This window comes from Rattus norvegicus, chromosome 2, assembly GCF_021556685.1.
Source record: "Rattus norvegicus strain SHRSP/BbbUtx chromosome 2, alternate assembly SHRSP_T2T, whole genome shotgun sequence".
Taxonomy (NCBI): domain Eukaryota; kingdom Metazoa; phylum Chordata; class Mammalia; order Rodentia; family Muridae; genus Rattus; species Rattus norvegicus.
In genome coordinates, this window is record NC_141535.1 from 111372646 (window position 1) to 111390585 (window position 17940).

A 17940-nucleotide genomic window follows, 5' to 3' on the forward strand; every position below is an offset into this window, starting at 1 on the left:
AAAAGAAGGAGTCAGGTCCCCAGGACTGGAGTTATTGTGAGACACCATGTGGTAGTTAGGGATGGATTTCGGGTCCTCTGGAAGAACTGACAACACTCCTTGAAAGACCCCAGCTTAGCAGCAGTAACGCCATTTTGCAAGGCTGTACTTAAGATGACTGGTTCAGGGAAAGGTTAGAACACTGAGTACACAGCGGCTGCCAAGCAAGATGTGTTTGGTTGAAGGCCTGGCAACAGGAGGACTGCAGTTGAGCACCTGACAATGAGAAAAGCCCCGAGAGAGGTCCCACACCCTGGTGGGGGGCCGAGTCAGCCGTTATGTTCCAAGAAGGTAGCTAGGAAACTTGCCCCCGGGCTGAACCCTTGGGGGGCCGAGTCAGTCCTTATGTTTCAGGAAGGTAGCTAGGAAACTTGCCCCCAGGCTGAACCCTTGCCACATTAGAATCCACCAATTATATCCCTGTAACCATGCATCTGCTTCTGTATGCTTGCTTCTGCTCCCCAAAATCCTATAAAAAGCCCATCCTTGGTTCCGTGGGGCGCGCCAGTCCCCCGAGTGACTGAAGCGCCCGCAGGTGCCTGTGCCTGTGTATCCCGACAATAAACCAAATCCTCTTGCTGATTGCATCCTGTGGTGTCTCAGTCTGGTCTTTGGAGTTAGAGGGTCTCCATCCCGAAGGAAAGTTCTCCCTGAGAGCTTTTCATTTGGTGCGCTGGCCGGGAAAGGAGATCCTCCACCCAGGGACCACCGACCACCCACTGGGAGGTAAGCCGGCCGGCGTCTGTCTGTCTGTCTGATTTTGTCTCGTTCTGCCTTATTCTGTCTGTTCTGTGAGTGCTCAGCCAGGTCTGTTCTGTGAGCGCTCAGCCAGGTTGTTTGGAATTTGGGCGGGACGAAGAAGGAGCTGACGAGCTCGGACTTCTCGCCCCGCAGCCCTGGAAGACGTTCCAAGGGTGTTGGGGCCCGACTTTTCGGGGCCCAATCTGGGAGAGGAGGAAGATCCGGACTAACGGCACCTCTGTCTGTATTTTTGGCTTTCAGAGGGCCCCGGACCTTTGCCACCTCCATCTGACTTTTTGCTTTCAGTTTGGTACCAAAGCCGTGCAGCACGCCTGTCTGTTGTTTGTTTGACTGTTGGTGTTGTTTGTTTTCTCTGTGTTCTAATCTTCCTTAGAACTAACATGGGACAGTCCCTAACAATGCCCCTAAGTCTCACTCTTGATCATTGGGAAGACGTCCACGACCGGGCACACAACCAGTCCGTCGAGGTTAAAAAAAGGAAAATGACAGACTCTCTACACATCCGAGTGGCCCACTTTCGGAGCGGGATGGCCAGTGAATGGCACATTTAATAAGATCATTATTTTACAGGTTAAAGATCGGGTCGTCCACGGACATCCTGACCAGGTTTCTTATATTATCACTTAAGAGAGTCTCGCCTTAAACGCGCCCCACCCTGGGCAGAACCCTTCGTGGACCCGAATTGGCCTCCCCTCAACCCCCAGCCTGTCCCCTCAGCCCCGCCCGGTCCGCCGGCCACGTCTTCCTCTCTCTACCTTTGTGAAATCAGAGCCTTCTAAGAAACCTGTCCTCCCGGCAGACCCAAACTCCCCTCTCATAGATCTTCTCTCTGACAGGCCCGGCTAAAACGGAGGAGGCAGAGCCGCTGGCCAGATCAGTTGCCGGGCCACAGTCTGATAAGGGTTTCTCCCCTGTCGCAGGGAGATTGCGCAATAAGCGTGAGGTGATGCCAGATTCAACCTCCCAGGCTTTCCCACTTAGACAGGGAACCGGTGGCCAGACCCAATACTGGCCGTTTTCAGCAGCTGACATTTACAATTGGAAACAACACAACTCTTCTTTCTCCAAAGATCCGGTGGCACTCACCGACCTAATAGAATCTGTTTTACTTACCCACCAGCCTACTTGGGATGACTGCCAACAGCTCTTACAGGCCCTCTTAACCTCAGAAAAAAAACAAAGAGTGTTCCTAGAGGCCAGAAAGCATGTTCTGGGAGATGATGGGCGTCCCACCCAGCTGCCTGAGAAAATTGATGCTGCATTCCCACTTAAGAGACCAAACTGGGATTTTAATACAGCTGAAGGTAAGGGACACCTACGCCTTTATCGCCAGTTGCTTCTAGCAGGTCTCTGAGGGGCTATACGACGCCCTACTAATTTGGCTCAGGTAAAACAGGTATTACAGGAAGCAGGGGAAACTCCCTCCGCCTTTCTAGAGAGACTTAAGGAGGCCTACCGTATGTACACTCCCTATGACCCAGATGACCCAGGACAAATGACGAGTGTCTCTATGTCCTTCACCTGGCAGGCTGCTCCAGATATCAGGACTAAGTTACAGAGGTTAAAAAATTTACAGGGCTATACATTACAGGATTTACTTAAAGAAGCTGAAAGGATTTTTAATAAGAGCGAGATAAAAAAAAAAAAAAAAACAAAGAATTGAGTCGAATCTTGGCCGCCGTAGTACAGGGCCAAGAAAGGAAGGGAGATAGGGGGGAGCTCGAAAGGGGCTGAAGCTGGATAAAGATCAATGTGCCTATTACAAAGAGAAAGGGCACTGGGCCAGAGAGTGCCCCAAGAAGCCTGGTGGACCCCGAAAGCCTCGACCACGAACCTCCCTCTTGGCTCTAGATAAAGATTAGGGAGGTCATGGCCAGGAGCCCCCCACCCCTGAGCCCAGGGTAATGCTTAAAGTTGGGGGGCAGCCGGTTACTTTCCTGGTAGACACAGGAGCCCAGCATTCAGTCCTCACCCAAGCTTCAGGACAACTCAGCGACCGGACGGCCTGGGTACAAAGAGCTACTGATGAGAAACAATACCGATGGACTACGGACCGCCGGGTTCAGCTGGCTACCGGTAAGGTGACCCATTCCTTCTTACATGTTCCGGACTGCCCGTACCCTCTGCTGGGCCGTGACCTGCTCACCAAACTAAAAGCACAAATTCATTTTGAGGAAAGAGGGGCCCAAATAACTGGCCCCCACGGAACTCCCCTTCAAGTTCTATGAATATAGACTATATGAACTGGGACAGGACAAGCCACAATCCCTAGAAATAGACACTTGGGTCACGAATTTTCCACTGGCTTGGGCAGAGACTGGTGGGTTGGGGTTGGCGCTCCAACAGCCCCCCTTAATTATACAATTAAAGGCCACTACAACTCCAGTCTCCATAAAACAATACCCCCTGTCACATGAAGCTTATCAAGGTATAAGGCCTCACATTACGAGGCTTCTAGATCAAGACATCCTAATCCCCTGCCGGTCGCCTTAAAATACGCCTCTTCTGCCTGTTAAGAAACCCGGCACTGGGGCTGGAGAGATGGCTCAGCGGTTAGGAGCACTGACTGCTCTTCCAGAGGTCCTGAGTTCAAATCCCAGCAACCACATGGTGGCTCACAACCATCTGTAATGAGATCTGATGCCCTCTCCTGGTGTGTCTGAAGACAGCTACAGTGTACTTATAAATAAATAAATCTTTAAAAAAAAAAAAAAAGAAAAAGAAACCCGGCACTGGAGATTATAGGCCAGTACAAGACTTGAGAAAGGTCAACAAGAGGATAGAAGATATTCATCTGACTGTTCCAAACCCTTACAATTTGCTCAGTAACTGTTCATCGATGAGAAACAGGGGTATGCTAAAGGGGTCCTAACACAAAGGTTGGGACCCTGAAAACGCCCTGTGGCCTACCTGTCTAAGAAATTGGACCCTGTGGCCTCCGGCTGGCCACCGTGCCTAAAGATGGTGGCTGCTATTGCTGTCCTGATCAAGGATGCTGGAAAATTGACTTTGGGACAGCCACTCACCATCCTAACACCCCACGCAGTGGAGGCCTTGGTAAAGCAGCCCCCAGACCGCTGGCTCTCTAATTCTCACACCAAGCCTTGTTACTGGATGCAGAACGGGTTCAGTTTGGGCCCGTAGTCGCCCTCAATCCTGCCACCTTGCTTCCTCTACCAGAGGAGACAAAACAACATGACTGCCTACAAATCCTCGCAGAAGTACATGGAACCAGGCCGGACCTATCGGACCAGCCTCTTCAGAATGCTGACCACACATGGTACACAGATGACAACAGCTTCTTGGCAGAGAGAGAGCAAAAGGCTGGAGCTGCGGTCACTACGGAGGACAAAGTGATTTGGGCGAAAGCCCTGCCTGCTGGTACCTCCGCACAACGGGCTGAACTCATCGCCTTGACTCAGGCGCTCAAGATGACAAAAGGTAAGAGACTAAATATATATACAGACAGCCGTTATGCCTTTACCACGGCACACATCCACGGGGAGATCTACCGGAGGCGGGGGCTGCTCACATCTAAAGATAAAGATATTAAAAATAAGGCTAAAATTCTGGCCCTCTTAGAAGCCCTATTCTTGCCCAAAAGACTGAGTATTATACATTGTCCAGGACACCAGAAAGGGCACAACCCAGAGGCACGAAGAAACCGGCTGGCCGATGCCACGGTGCGAGAAGCGGCCATGAACAAACAAATCTTGCCCTTAAATAGCCCAGACCAACCCACGCCCCCACCAGTGGGACAAACCAGTTGGGTTTATGCCCATGAGGACATAGAGCTCCTAGAAAAAAAATGGGGGCCATCTACCACCCTCAACTAAAACAGTCTACAAAAGAAAGACAGTTATGCCAATAAAAATGACTTTTAAATTGATCTCCTTTTTACATAAATTAACCCATTTGGGGTTTAAGAAGATAAAAACCTTACTAGATCGGGAAGAGATTGAAAGACCCCAGCTTAGCAGCAGTAACGCCATTTTGCAAGGCTGTACTTAAGATGACTGGTTCAGGGAAAGGTTAGAACACTGAGTACACAGCAGCTGCCAAGCAGGATGTGTTTGGTTGAAGGCCTGGCAACAGGACGACTTCGGTTGAGCACCTGACAATGAAAAAAAGCCCCGGGAGAGGTCCCACACCCTGGTGGGGGGCCGAGTCAGTCGTTATGTTCCAAGAAGGTAGCTAAGAAACTTGCCCCCGGGCTGAACCCTTGGGGGGCCGAGTCAGCCGTTATGTTTCAGGAAGGTAGCTAGGAAACTTGCCCCCGGGCTAAACCCTTGCCATATTAGAATCCACCAATTATATCCCTGTAACCATGCATCTGCTTCTGTATGCTTGCTTCTGCTCCCCAAAATCCTATAAAAGCCCATCCTTGGTTCTGTGGGGCGCGCCAGTCCCCCGAGTGACTGAAGCGCCCGCAGGTGCCTGTGCCTGTGTATCCCGACAATAAACCAAATCCTCTTGCTGATTGCATCCTGTGGTGTCTCGGTCTGGTCTTTGGAGTTGGAGGGTCTCCATCCTGAGGGAAAGTTCTCCCTGAGAGCTTTTCAAGATAAATCTGTGGTTTTTTTTTTTTTGAATCGGGACAAAGCGACACAAAAGGTGACTGAGAGTTACAAAGCGTGCGCTCAGGTTAACCCGGAAAAGACCATGATTGGACAAGGAGTTCGTCCTAGGGGACACCGTCCCGACATCCATTGAGAAATTGATTTTACTGAAATTAAACCAGGTATATATGGATACAAATATCTCCTAGTGTTTGTAGACACCTTCTCAGAATGGGTCGAAGCCTTCCCCACACAAAAATGGTCACCAAGAAGCTCCTCGAAGAAATCTTTCCCAGGTATGACATGCCTCAAGTGTTGGGGTCGGACAACGGGCCCGCTTTCGTCTCCCAAGTAAGTCAGTTGGTGGCCAAATTGCTGGGGATTGATTGGAAATTACATTGTGCCTATAGACCCCAGAGTTCAGGTCAGGTAGAACGCATAAATAGAACAATTAATGAGACTTTATCCAAACTTACGCTTGACGTCTGGAGATCTTTGGCCGCTGCTTACCAGGACGAGCTTGAGCATCCGGTGGTGCCACACCCGTTCCAGATTGGAGACACCGTGTGGGTGCACAGACACCAGATTACATCCTGTGGTGTCTCGGTCTGGTCTTTGGAGTTGGAGGGTCTCCATCCCGAGGGAAAGTTCTCCCTGAGAGCTTTTCATCCTAACCTCTGATCTATTTGCTTTCTTTTTTAAAATTGGCAAGTTAACAGTCATGAATATTCTTTTTTCTGTTACTTTATCAACTATCTAAGTTTAGACCCAAAACATTTCAGGGTAACTATTTACAGCTGTATTTATAACACCAGTGTATTCCCTGATACAGTGCTTAGGCTGATCAAAGCCATACTCTAAGAGTTTCATATCAAATAGATCTATAAGCTCATATTGACTTAATTTTCTCTCCTCAATACCCCCCATTTGAACCAAGGTCCTGTGTGTCCCAGACTGGTCTCCACTTACTTCCTAGTTGAATATGGCCTTGAGCATCCGATCCTCCTGCCTCTATCTTCCACAGTGCTAGGATTCTGGCATGTAACCATACCACATTGGTTTATTCTGTGCTAGGGATAACCCAGGGCCTCCTGCTTGCTAGGCAAGCATTCACCTAACAAGCTATGGACCCAATCCATTGACTTAGTTTTCCTATGTCTGATATTAATTAATGAATGCTTGTTACCTGCTTACTAACTTGGTTCTAAAGGCTGCACCTTTGTGTATAAATTGGAATAAATTAGTACATCCTAAATATATCAAGGTGTTTTTTTATCTTATTTTTTTTCTTCATAAATGCCTAACACCCATTTCTCCTTGTGTTGTGACTTGGTTTGGATACAAAGTAACTCTCCTGAAAAGTCCCCTGTATGGACAGGCTTGGTACTCAGCTGTTCTTTGGTGATCCTGGAAGCACTAACCCCAGAGTTGGATTAAGTCCTTAATAAATTAATGGCTACTAGGATGTGGAGGCTGGTTAGTTCAAAGTTAGTCTGTCCTGTATGAGAAGCCCTGTCAAAAAAAAAAACAAAACAAACAAACAAAAAAAAATGTGTTACCCAGGCATGGTGGCACACACCTTTAATCCAGCACCCAGGAAGCAGAAGCAGGTGTGTCTGTAAATTTGAGGCCAACCTGATCTACATAGTGAATTCCAAGCCACGCAAGGCTACATAGGATTACCCTGTCTCAAAACAAAGAAAATAAAAGCCTTTGAAGGAATACCTTGGCTCCTCAGCTCTGTGGCTTCCTTTCTCCTTCCTGGTAGTGTTCTACACGCCATTTCATGTATGACCACAAGAGGGGTAGGCATGCCTCTGTTCTCCTCCTGGCCCTCAGCTACTATAAGTGCCTCCTCCTCAACTCCTGTCCCCACCTCTACCTCCAGCCCAAGGCTGTTCCGGCTAAGACTTCTACTGCACGGTTCTTTCTCCTTTTTTTTCCTTTTCTTTTCTTCTTCTTCTTTTTTTTTTTTTTTTTTCAGAGCTGGGGACCGAACCCAGGGCCTTGTGCTTACTAGGCAAGCGCTCTACCACTGAGCTAAATTCCCAACCCTGTTAACCATCATTTGAAAACACATAGTAGGCCTGTGTCTCTCAGTATCAGGTAGGCATCGCTTTGTTGAATTGAGCAGCCAAGGTATGAGGTCGTCTGTGATATGCTTTTGTCTTATCCAGAAGAAATTCATTAATGAGAAATAGCTGTCTAAACAACATCTCATATGGTTCAGCCTAATGTCCAGGCAGTATGACAAAGCATTAAAAAGCATTAAATCATTCAAAGCATTAAAGAATCTCACCAACTATTTTATTCTGTGAATATCTTCCTGCTGGGTACTTAAGACCACACAGGTAGTTTTTCTTTTTTAACTGTCAAGATCTTTTGAGACTCTGGTCCTCAAGGGTAATCTGGGCTTGAGAGCAACTCCGACTCCTCTAAACTCTTTTTTCTAAATCCCAATTGTTTCATTGTGTGAGAATAATTCAAAGGCCTTGTTTGACCTTGGCTTTTCTTAAAGCACGGAGGAATATTTTCTCTGTACTGACATTCCTCTTCAGAAACTGGACTCTGTCAGAGCTCACTGGTGAGACTTCTGCCCTCCCAACAGAAGAACAGGTGACTCCTCAAGGTTGCAGTGCTTTTTGAGAGTTGCCCCCACAGTCCTCTGGAAACGACCTTGGAGAACAAGGGTGTTAAGGTTTGGTCTGTTGCTATGTATTGTAATGCTAAATACTGGCCCTGGTTGCCCCCAGGGACTAGGAGACTCTCAGATCTCACATGATGCTATGTAACCTTGTCCACCAAATTATTCTTTTTTTTTCCCCCTGGAGCTGGGGACCGAACCCAGGGCCTTGAGCTTATAAGGCAAGCGCTCTACCGCTGAGCTAAATCCCCACCGCCCACCAAATTATTCTTGATTGGTGAATAAAGATGCCTACAGCCTATAGCGGGGCAGAGGAGAGATGGGCAGTTTCAGGTCCTAGGTTTGGGAGCTAAGGAAACCACAAGGAGATAGAAAAGAAGACTCCGTGGGGAAGGTGAATTATAAAAACATGGCTGCGAGGTCTAGCCAATTGGAGTTAAGATAGGCCAGATGTAATATGGCAGCTTATAACTTGGAGTTATGATATGGAAGTAGACATAATAACATAGAGGGTAGATTCTGTCCAGCTGTAGTGCTGTGTAAGGCTTATTATAAATATACAGGTTACGTGTCTTTTATCTGGGAACTGAGTGATCAAGGTGGGGTAGAAACCCCCTGCTGAGATTAATTATTGACTACTACACAAGGAGGAAAATATTCTCTTCTTTAATCCTTCTTATCACATAGATAAGCCTCCAAATATGGTTATTGAACCCCCAGAAGGTTAGTTACACTATTTTGATTCTTTTAACTACTATGTAATGTTTAGATAAAACTTGAGCAAAAACTTAAATTCACTTTGATTAGACATAGTTTTGGTTTTTTTTTTTTTTTTTTTTTTTTTTGGTTCTTTTTTTTTTTCGGAGCTGGGGACCGAACCATAGTTTTGTTCTTTAAGACAGTCCTTATAATCGTTTTGGAGAATAAACAAGTGACTCCTTTGATTTAAGCAGAGCCTTGACCCTAAGTGTTTTGAACATTGACTTTTTATATTCCTCGCTCAGACCTTTGTAGTTAAACTTTTCAGCTTTTTTTTTTTTTTTGGCCATTCTCAAAACTCATCCAGCCCACATATAAGACATAATATCATTAACAAATCAATAATAGGCAAGCATTGAAAGACCCCCGAAGTGGGGAGACCCTCACTCAAGTCTTGGGATGACACAACCCCCCAAGAACTCACGAGAGACCGATCTTGATGCAATCAACAAGAGGTTTATTGATAAGGATGACAGAAACCAGCGCACTGGGGTCAAGACTCATATCCCACGCAGGGGTAGAGGAGTTCGACCTCGAATGGCTGGGAGAAGGAGTATTTAAAGGAAAAACCATACCGACTCACAAAGAAGAACTTCCTGTTTCTCATGATTGTTTAATCCTGCTATTATCTGAACCAGCTGGTGCAATTTAGCTAGTTCCTGCAACAAAGTGGCTGAACCAGCTGGTGCAAGTACTCTTTCTGTGGTCAGCTAGTTCCTGGAACAGGCAGTTCCAGGGCCCGACTATTTTTCTTTCTTTTGGCTTCAACTTTTGATTAGGGGGGCAGTTTTAAGCTTTTACCTTTCAGCATCACCTTGAGAACCTCAAAATAATACAGCTGATGTAATGGCAGCTGTTTGTCTTGGAAGACAAATTCATATATCCAAACAGCATACAAAATAAGTTAACGTGACCCATGTATGTACTGCAAAATTGTAGGACTTGCTAAGTGCCCAAGTAAAACTTATAGAAAACACAACAGGACAGTGTTCATACACTTAAATAAAGTGATCTACCATAGCCATACCAGGGTTTTGAATAAGTGTTAAGTAGCAGATAGGGACAGCTTTATATTGCAAGATAAGTAACAATCACAACATCCTTATTCTTTGGCTGTTCTCTTGCTTTCTCTTATCCCTGTTACAGAGTTAGGGGCCAGCCTGACTCAGGAAAGGGGGCTTTGGAGGACGTTTTGAAACAAAGAATCCCTGAGTCTGAAGTGGGAAGGCCAAGTGTCAACTCCAGAACTAATTTCTCAGCAAGGCTCAAACAACACATGACCCTGTAATGTACAGACAAAGGCATTTGTTCCTCTATAAAACTGAATCCAGTGGTCTACACTGAAAAGAGGGAGACTTGCTGATGGGTTCAGTGACACCCGGGAGCACCTGAAACACCTGTCCTCTTTACAACCCATACCCATGTCTGCTTGAGTCCTGGGGTTCTCTGTTAATGATAACTTTGCCCTGCTCTGGTGATCAGGGCTGGGCAGAGCCAGATTGGAGTCAGATACAGAACAAAGCAGTAGGCTCTGGCTCTCTGGCCCATCGACACTATGGAGGAAGCCCAGGAGCCAAGGTTTACCTGTACTGTTCTAGGACTCATCAACAATTCAGACTAGTCATTTGCAGAAATCGAGAAGGAAGAGCTGAAGTGGAAGCTTGAGGGTTCTTTGAAGAGTCAGTTGTGTTGGATGCTGTTTTGCTGGGGCAAACACATGAAGGAGTGTTTTCCTGAAGTGGACACAGGTGAAAGGCTAAGGCAGATTCCATTGAACCAAACACAGGAGAAAGGATGTTCTGCTAAAGCAAGCATGTGAAAGGGCACGTGATGAAGAATTCTTCGCTAACTACATGAACGTATTGGTCTGCCTTACATCTAGTGGTTGAGTTTCATTTGTCGGGACTCCGTAGAAAGCAATGCACCAAAAAACTTCTGCTCCGGGCTGCAGTTTCTTGCCACTTCTGTGGACTGGACTGATTGGCAGAATGATGTCAGCTGAGACAGACTCACGTGCCGAGGCAAGACCCATGGTGAGGGAAGACCCATGGAGGACACTTGATGTTTGGAGGGAGTATGAATACAACTGAAGGGACAATGACAGCTGCTGAGCTTGGCTTGCTTATATGCTAGCTGTGCAATGCCTGTTGGTCTCGAATCATCATGGCTCTTCACTTCCCTGAGAGAGGCACAGCAGATAACTTCTCCTGGCCTCCCTCTGGGTCCCTCTAGCCGACTAGAGCCAAGGCTGAGGCCTGGCTGTCTGCTAGGTTGTATCAACACTGTTGCTAACCCAGCTCTACTGAATTGAATGGCTGGTGAATCTGTGAAGTGTTTGCGAAGGGATCAAGCTGTCTCTGCCTGCTAACCGGTGAACTGAACTGCCCGATTGCCAGACAACACAGACGGGCGTTGCTCTAAACAGCCATTTCTAAACAGGTCCACTTCCCCCATATCCTTTCTTTTCCACTACCTCTGATGGGTGGTGGGCTAAATGGAAGGTCAAAGTGTTTAAGAACCATCATTAAAAATAGGTTTTGAAAAGTATTAGAGTTATAAAGAACCCAACTATAATCAGATCACAGCAAAACCACAGCCCCACAGTGAACAGTATCTGACATCTGCTCATGATCTTCAGAGCTCAGGCAGCTCCATTTCTCTCTGCCCTCCAAGGCACACAGAGCTCATCTCAGAGGCTTAGGCTTCATCATTATAGAAGTATTGTACTCCGTAGTCATCCCACAGTCAAAGGCAAAAAAAACCCCCAAAAACCAAAAAACAAAAAAACAGCGCTCCCTGGGCGTCACACGTTGTTTGGCTGACAATCTAAAATGCAACCTTGGCTCTCCCTGGACCCTCTGTGTGCTAACTGAGGAAATACTTCAGAGATTCCACTTCAACACTGGTCACTCAATCCCAGCTAATTTCTCAGCTCCAGCTGACCAGTATCTCTTATCCCAGTAAAGCAAAGATTCTACTCTAATAGTATTCACGTTCTTCAGCCCTAAATGGTTGTGAATGGTCCTGATAGAATCTTTAAGAGACTCTCAAACTTCCTCTGAGCCTTCAAAGCCAGGCCTATTAACCCATGATCAGACTTAGATGGCAGGACTGGTCTTTCCTCACAGGCTTGCCATGGATACACATCACACTTCTTCATATGCTTGCCTCGGTTACCCAGCACACTGCTGGCAGGCACCTAGACGAGCAGCCTGGAGGCCTTTGGGAAAGACAACTCCTGGAAGACCTGTGACCTGAGGTGAGTGTCATGGAAATGGCACAGGTTCATGTTTCCTTTCAGACTTGGAAATTGAGGTTTCCAACACATGCCGTGCCTTCGTTCCAATCACTGCTACTCACTAACTATTCTGCCCATTTTTAACAGAAGCTGGCAGTTGATATACACCTTACCTACTACATCTCACCACACAACCATGAAGCCAAGGACTTAAGGTTTCAATGAGTAGATTACCCTGTTGTTGTTGTTGTTGTTGTTGTTGTTGTTGTTGTTGTTTTGAGAGTCTCAGCTCACACTAGTCTCATTTATAGACACAGCTGTATTATACCGTGCTAACCAGAGTCACAAAGATGGAGGCCTCTAAGAATTTCATGTATGGCTTTGTTTTAATGAATAGCCATGACAATTCTGTCAATGTCTTTTTTAAAAAAAAAACGATTAGCATTTTCCAATTAAATTGTTACACTTCCAAATAGGCTATGCTAGAGTATCTTCTAACCAGGCACTCTTTCCTGTTAAACACGCCTGAGATATTATAATCAGTGTGCGCCTGAAAAAGCTGTTTGGCACACTTCAATAGTCAGTAATTAGTGTATGAATCTTTGCTTTATTCATGCAAATCATTGAGCTATAAATCATTTGACACCGATTTGCAAGACTCTGCAACTGTGGCGCTGGCGCTTTGGCGAGCCTTAGAATTAGCTACCCCAGTAGCAAAAAAGGGTCCCAAGTAGAAGAAAAGTGTTACTTATTTCAAACTGTGATTTCTTTTTGGTAAGATGGCCACTGTTATTCTGTTAGTCCTACCAATCCATGAGCATGGGAGATCTCTCCATCTTCTCATATTTTCCTCAATTTCTTTCTTCAGAGACTTGAAGTTCTTGTCATACAAGTCTTTCACTTACCTGGTTAGAGTGAGACCAAGACATTTTGTATTTGTGACCATTGTAAAGTGTGTTGTTTCTCTAATTTCTTTCTTAGTCTCTTTATTTAGTTTGTATAAAGGAGGGCTACTGATATTTTTTTTTAGTTAATTTTGTATCCAGATACTTTGTTGAAGGTATTTATTAGCTATAGGAGTTCTGATGGAATTTGTGGGGTCACTTATATATATATCCTATCATATCATGTATTATACTGACATCTTCCTTTCCAGTTTTTATCCCCTTGATCTTCTTTAGTTGTCTTATTGCTCTAGCTAGAACTTCAAGTACTATACTAAAGAGATAGGGAGAAACTTTGAGTTTCTTTCCATTTGATTTGATGTCAGCTATTGATTTGCTGTATATTGCTTTTATTATGTTTGGGTATGGGCCTTGTATCCCTGATCTCTCCAAGACTTTTAACATAAAGGGGTGTTGGATTTTGGCATCTAATGAGATGATTATGTGATTTTTTTCTTTCAGTTTGTTTATATGGTGGATTACATTGATGGATTTTATTATATTGAACCATCGTGTGTCCCTGGAATGAAGCCTATGTGATCATGGTGAATGAAGTTTCTGAACAGAACAGCAACAGCTCAGGCACTAAGATCAACAGTGAATTAATGGGACCTCATGAAATTGAAAAGCTTTTGCAAGGATAAGGATACCATCAATAGGAGCCTACAGAATGGGAAAAGATCTTCATCAGCCCTACATCTCACAGAGGATTGATATCCAGAATGTATAAAGAACTCAAGAAAGACACTGACAAACCAAATAGCCCAACTAAAAAAATTGGATACAGAGCTAAAGAGAGAATTCTCAACAGAGGACTCTCTAGAAACACTTAAATGTTCAGCATCCTTGGTCCTCAGGGAAATGCAAATCAAAATGACTCTGAGATTCCATATTTTGCCTGTCAGAATGGCCAAGATCAAAAATTCAAGTGATAGCACATGCTGGTGAGGATGTGGAGTAAAGGCAACACTCCTCCATTGTTGGTGGGAATGCAAACTCCCACAACCACTCTAGAAAACAATGTGGTGGTTCCTTTAAAAAAATTGGGAACAGTTCTACTCCAAGACCCAGCTATACCACTCTTGGACATATATACCCAAAAGACGCCCCACTATACTACAAGGACACTTGCCCAACTGTGTTCACAGCAGCTTTATTTGTAATAGCCAGAAACTGGAAACAACCTAGATGTCCCTGAACTGAACAATGGATAAAGAAAATGTATATCTACCCAATGGAATGCTATTCAGCAATTAAAAACAAAGACATCATTATATTTGCAGGCAAATGGATGAAACTAGAAAATATCACTCTGAGTGAGGTAACCCTGACCCAGAAAGACATGAATGGTATATATTCACTTGTAAGTGAACATTAGCCACAAAGTACAGGATACCCATGGTAAAAATCCATAGACCCAAAAAACCTAAGTAATAAGGAAGGCCTGAGGGAGGGTACCTGAAGACCACTCAGCATGGTGAAAAAATAGTCATTGAAGGTGGATGGAGAGGGAACTGGGTGGGAGAGGGGGCAAGGAGGAGAATGGGAATGGGGATGAGGTGTGGGGACAGAGGGATAAGAGATGGCTGGGAATGAGAATGGTGGGGGACATCTCTGTGACTAATTGGAGACCTGGTATGGGGGAGGCTCCAGGAGTCTCTAGGGGTGACTCTAGCTGAGATTCCTACCAGTGGGGGATATGGAGATTGAAGTGGCCTCCTTCTATAGCTAGGCAGGACTCCCACTGTTGGGATAAGGACACCAACCCACCCACAAAACCATCAACTCAACATTTATCCCTCCTACAAGATGCTCAGGGATAAAGATGGAGCAGAGGAACAGACAACTAATGACTGCCCCAACTTGAGACCCATCCCATGGGAGAGAATCACTCAAACACTATTAGTGATACTCTGCTATGCTTGCTGACAGGAACCTAACTTAACTGTCTCCTGAGAGGCTTCATCCAGCAGCGATGGAAACAGATGCAGAGTCCCACAGCCAAATATCAGTGGCCTCATTCAGGACTCCTAGACTCAGGGGCTCTTGTGGAAGAGTGAGGGATAGAATTGAGCGACCTAGAGGGGTCAAGGACACCTAAGAAGACTTACAGAGTCAACTAACCTGGGCCCATGGAGGCTAACAGACTGAACCACCAACCAAAGAGCACGCAGAGGCTGGACCTAGGCCTCCTACATATTTAGAGCAGATGTGCAGCTTGGTCTTCATGTGGGTCCCCTAACAATTGAAGCAGGGGCTGTCTTTGATTCTGTTGCCTGCCACTGGGCCCCTTTTACCTAATTGGATTGCCTGGTTGGACCTCAATGAGAGAGGGTGCACCTAGTCTAAGGGAGGCTTCCCCTTCTCTGAGGAGAAGGAGAGGAGATAATGGGGGGAAGGGTTGGTAAGAGTGAGACTGGGAGGAGAGGTGAGGGGCTGAGATTGGGATATAAAACGGATAAGTAAATTAATTAATGGAAACAAACAAAAATCAGTATTCAGGAAACTGAAGCAGGATTATAAGTTAAAGGGCAGCCTAGGCTACATAGTTAGTCCAAGGCTACCTCCTATTATAACAAATGGTGCTATCTCAAAAACAAAAACAGCCAACTAAAATTGAATGGACTAAAAAAAAAAACACTTTCTATAGGAGCCTTACGAATTCGCTTCCGTTTATTCCCCAGCACCTAATGACAGGCACTAGACCATAGCACATTCTCAAAACTTAGCAATGAATAACACTGTACATAATCAAGACTATATTACATGATACACACACACACACACACACACACACACACCCCTTTGCAGTACAAAGATTGAACCCAGGATCCTCTGGACCTTTTGTACACTGGGCAAGGACTCTACCATTGAGCTCATCCCCATTCATACTGTCCTTTTCCTGAGTTCTAACTGTCTCCCTTCCTTATCAGCATCTATACCTACCCATCTCTACCTATGTGCGTCTGTGTGTGTGTATACGTATGTGCATGTGCATGTGCTTGTGTGTGTGTGTGTGTGTGTGTTACTGGGGTTACAGGCATAAATAGCCATGTCCTGCTTATAGGTGCTGGGGCTCAATCCTGGGAACTTGAGCATGCAGGAACTAGGTAAGCACCCACCACCTGACTTACATCTCCAGCATCCCCTCTCTGTTCCTTTCATTTCAAACTTCCCAAGGACTGTTCCTCACTATCCACACTGTCAGAATCCCCATGCCCCCACCCCTAACACCATGACTATCTCCTCTATGGTATTGGTGCAGTGACTGGAGAGATGTTTGTTTCCCTATCTCTGGTACTTGAAAGGGCATCACCTTTTTTTTTTTTTCTTTTTTCTTTTCTTTGGAGCTGGGGACCGAACCCAGGGCCTTGCGCTTGCTAGGCAAGTGCTCTACCACTGAGCTAAATCCCCAACCCCTGGCACCACCTTTTTCCTCACCATTTTATCCATAGTGCCTAAAAGCAAGTAAACAACAAAAACATTGAAATATCAAGGGACATAAATTAACAATTTTTAACATTTATTTTATTTTATTGTATATTTGTAATCATATTGTTTCCTCCTAGGTATAATGGATTTAGTGATGAATTCTAAGAATTATTAATACATCAAGAGTGTTGGGCTGGAGAGATGGCTCAGTGGTTAAGAGCACTGACTGCTCTTCCAGAGGTCCTGAGTTCAATTCCCAGCAACCACATGGTGGCTCACAACCATCTGGAATGGGATCCGATGCCCTCTTCTGGTGTGTCTGAAGACAGCTACAAAGTACTCATATAAATAAAATAAAATCTTTTTTTACACACACACACATCAAGGGTGAAATAACTCACCTTTCAATTGACATTTGAGCACATTTTCTAAGAACTGAATACATTTTTGAGCAATAGCCAGCCCAGTTGTGAATGGAGGAGTGCTAATGTTAGATGTTATGAAACTGGTTCAATCAAGACTTGTCAGAGTTTATAAAGCTAGGCGATTCATTTACCAATACTTCAGTTTGATTAGTCTTTCATATATTATATACTGACACCTATAACTGTTCTCCATGTCATCAACTGACTTACAAAGACATCTGAGACGTCCCAAATTTAATTTGACAGTGACTCCATCATTACACAAAAGAACTCACTGTAATAAAATGTTTTGATTCTATTTAGCCATATTGTTGTTGCCATTAAGATGAATAGAATCAAGACTAATGGATTAAGTTTCAATCATGGAGGTCTGTCAGGTGAGGACCTAGCTCCCAAAGCCAGCGCTGAGTCTACAACTTCTCCTAAGAGGTGTTCCGGCCGGCGTTGGGGTCTCTGCGGAGGCGGCTAAATCGGCCGCAGTTTCTGCCATGGTTGCGCCCGCTGTGTTGCGCGCTCTGCGTAAGAACAAGACCCTTCGCTATGGAGTTCCCATGTTGTTGCTGGTTGTTGGTGGTTCTTTTGGTCTTCGCGAATTTTCACAAATCCGATATGATGCTGTGACAATTAAGATTGATCCTGAATTGGAGAAAAAATTGAAAGTGAATAAAATAACTTTAGAGTCAGAGTATGAGAAAATAAAGGACTCCACTTTTGAAAACTGGAAGAATATTCGTGGTCCGAGGCCTTGGGAAGATCCTCAACTCCTCCAAGGACGAAACCCAGAAACTCTTAAGCCTAAGACAACCTGACTGTGCTCAGGTTTTGTCTCGTTCTGGTTTTTCAATGAAGTAGTCTCATCTCCATCTGTAGGAAGAAGAGTCCAGACCTGTGGAAACCTGGATGTGAATAATATGATGGCAGAAACTTTTATTAAAAAGTCACATATAAAAAAAAAAAAAAAAAAAAAAAAGATGAATAGAATCATTGCCAATACAGCTAAAATAAAAATGGGTCTTGGCATGGTGACACATACTTGTAAACCTAGCATTCAGGAGGTAATTGTAAGTCAGGTAACCTAATTAACATAGTGTGTTTCCGGCCTTCCAAACACATAAGGTAACTGCACACCTTTAATCCC

General features: G+C 45.0%; 1 protein-coding gene and 1 long non-coding RNA gene across 2 annotated transcripts; both read left to right on the forward strand.

The window, feature by feature from the left end:
* Window positions 1-536: 536 nt before the first annotated feature.
* On the forward strand, window positions 537-14233 carry LOC147996196 (uncharacterized). The gene is made up of 3 exons (XR_015671468.1): window positions 537-765; window positions 1922-2105; window positions 13408-14233. It is a non-coding gene; the product is annotated as an uncharacterized LOC147996196 (long non-coding RNA).
* Window positions 14234-17154: 2921 nt separating this feature from the next.
* LOC148006680 (cytochrome c oxidase assembly protein COX16 homolog, mitochondrial) lies at window positions 17155-17726 on the forward strand. The gene has a single exon (XM_087636849.1). The coding sequence runs from the start codon at window positions 17291-17293 to the stop codon at window positions 17609-17611; it is 321 nt and encodes a 106-aa protein (XP_087492975.1). The 5' UTR covers window positions 17155-17290; the 3' UTR covers window positions 17612-17726.
* Window positions 17727-17940: the final 214 nt, after the last annotated feature.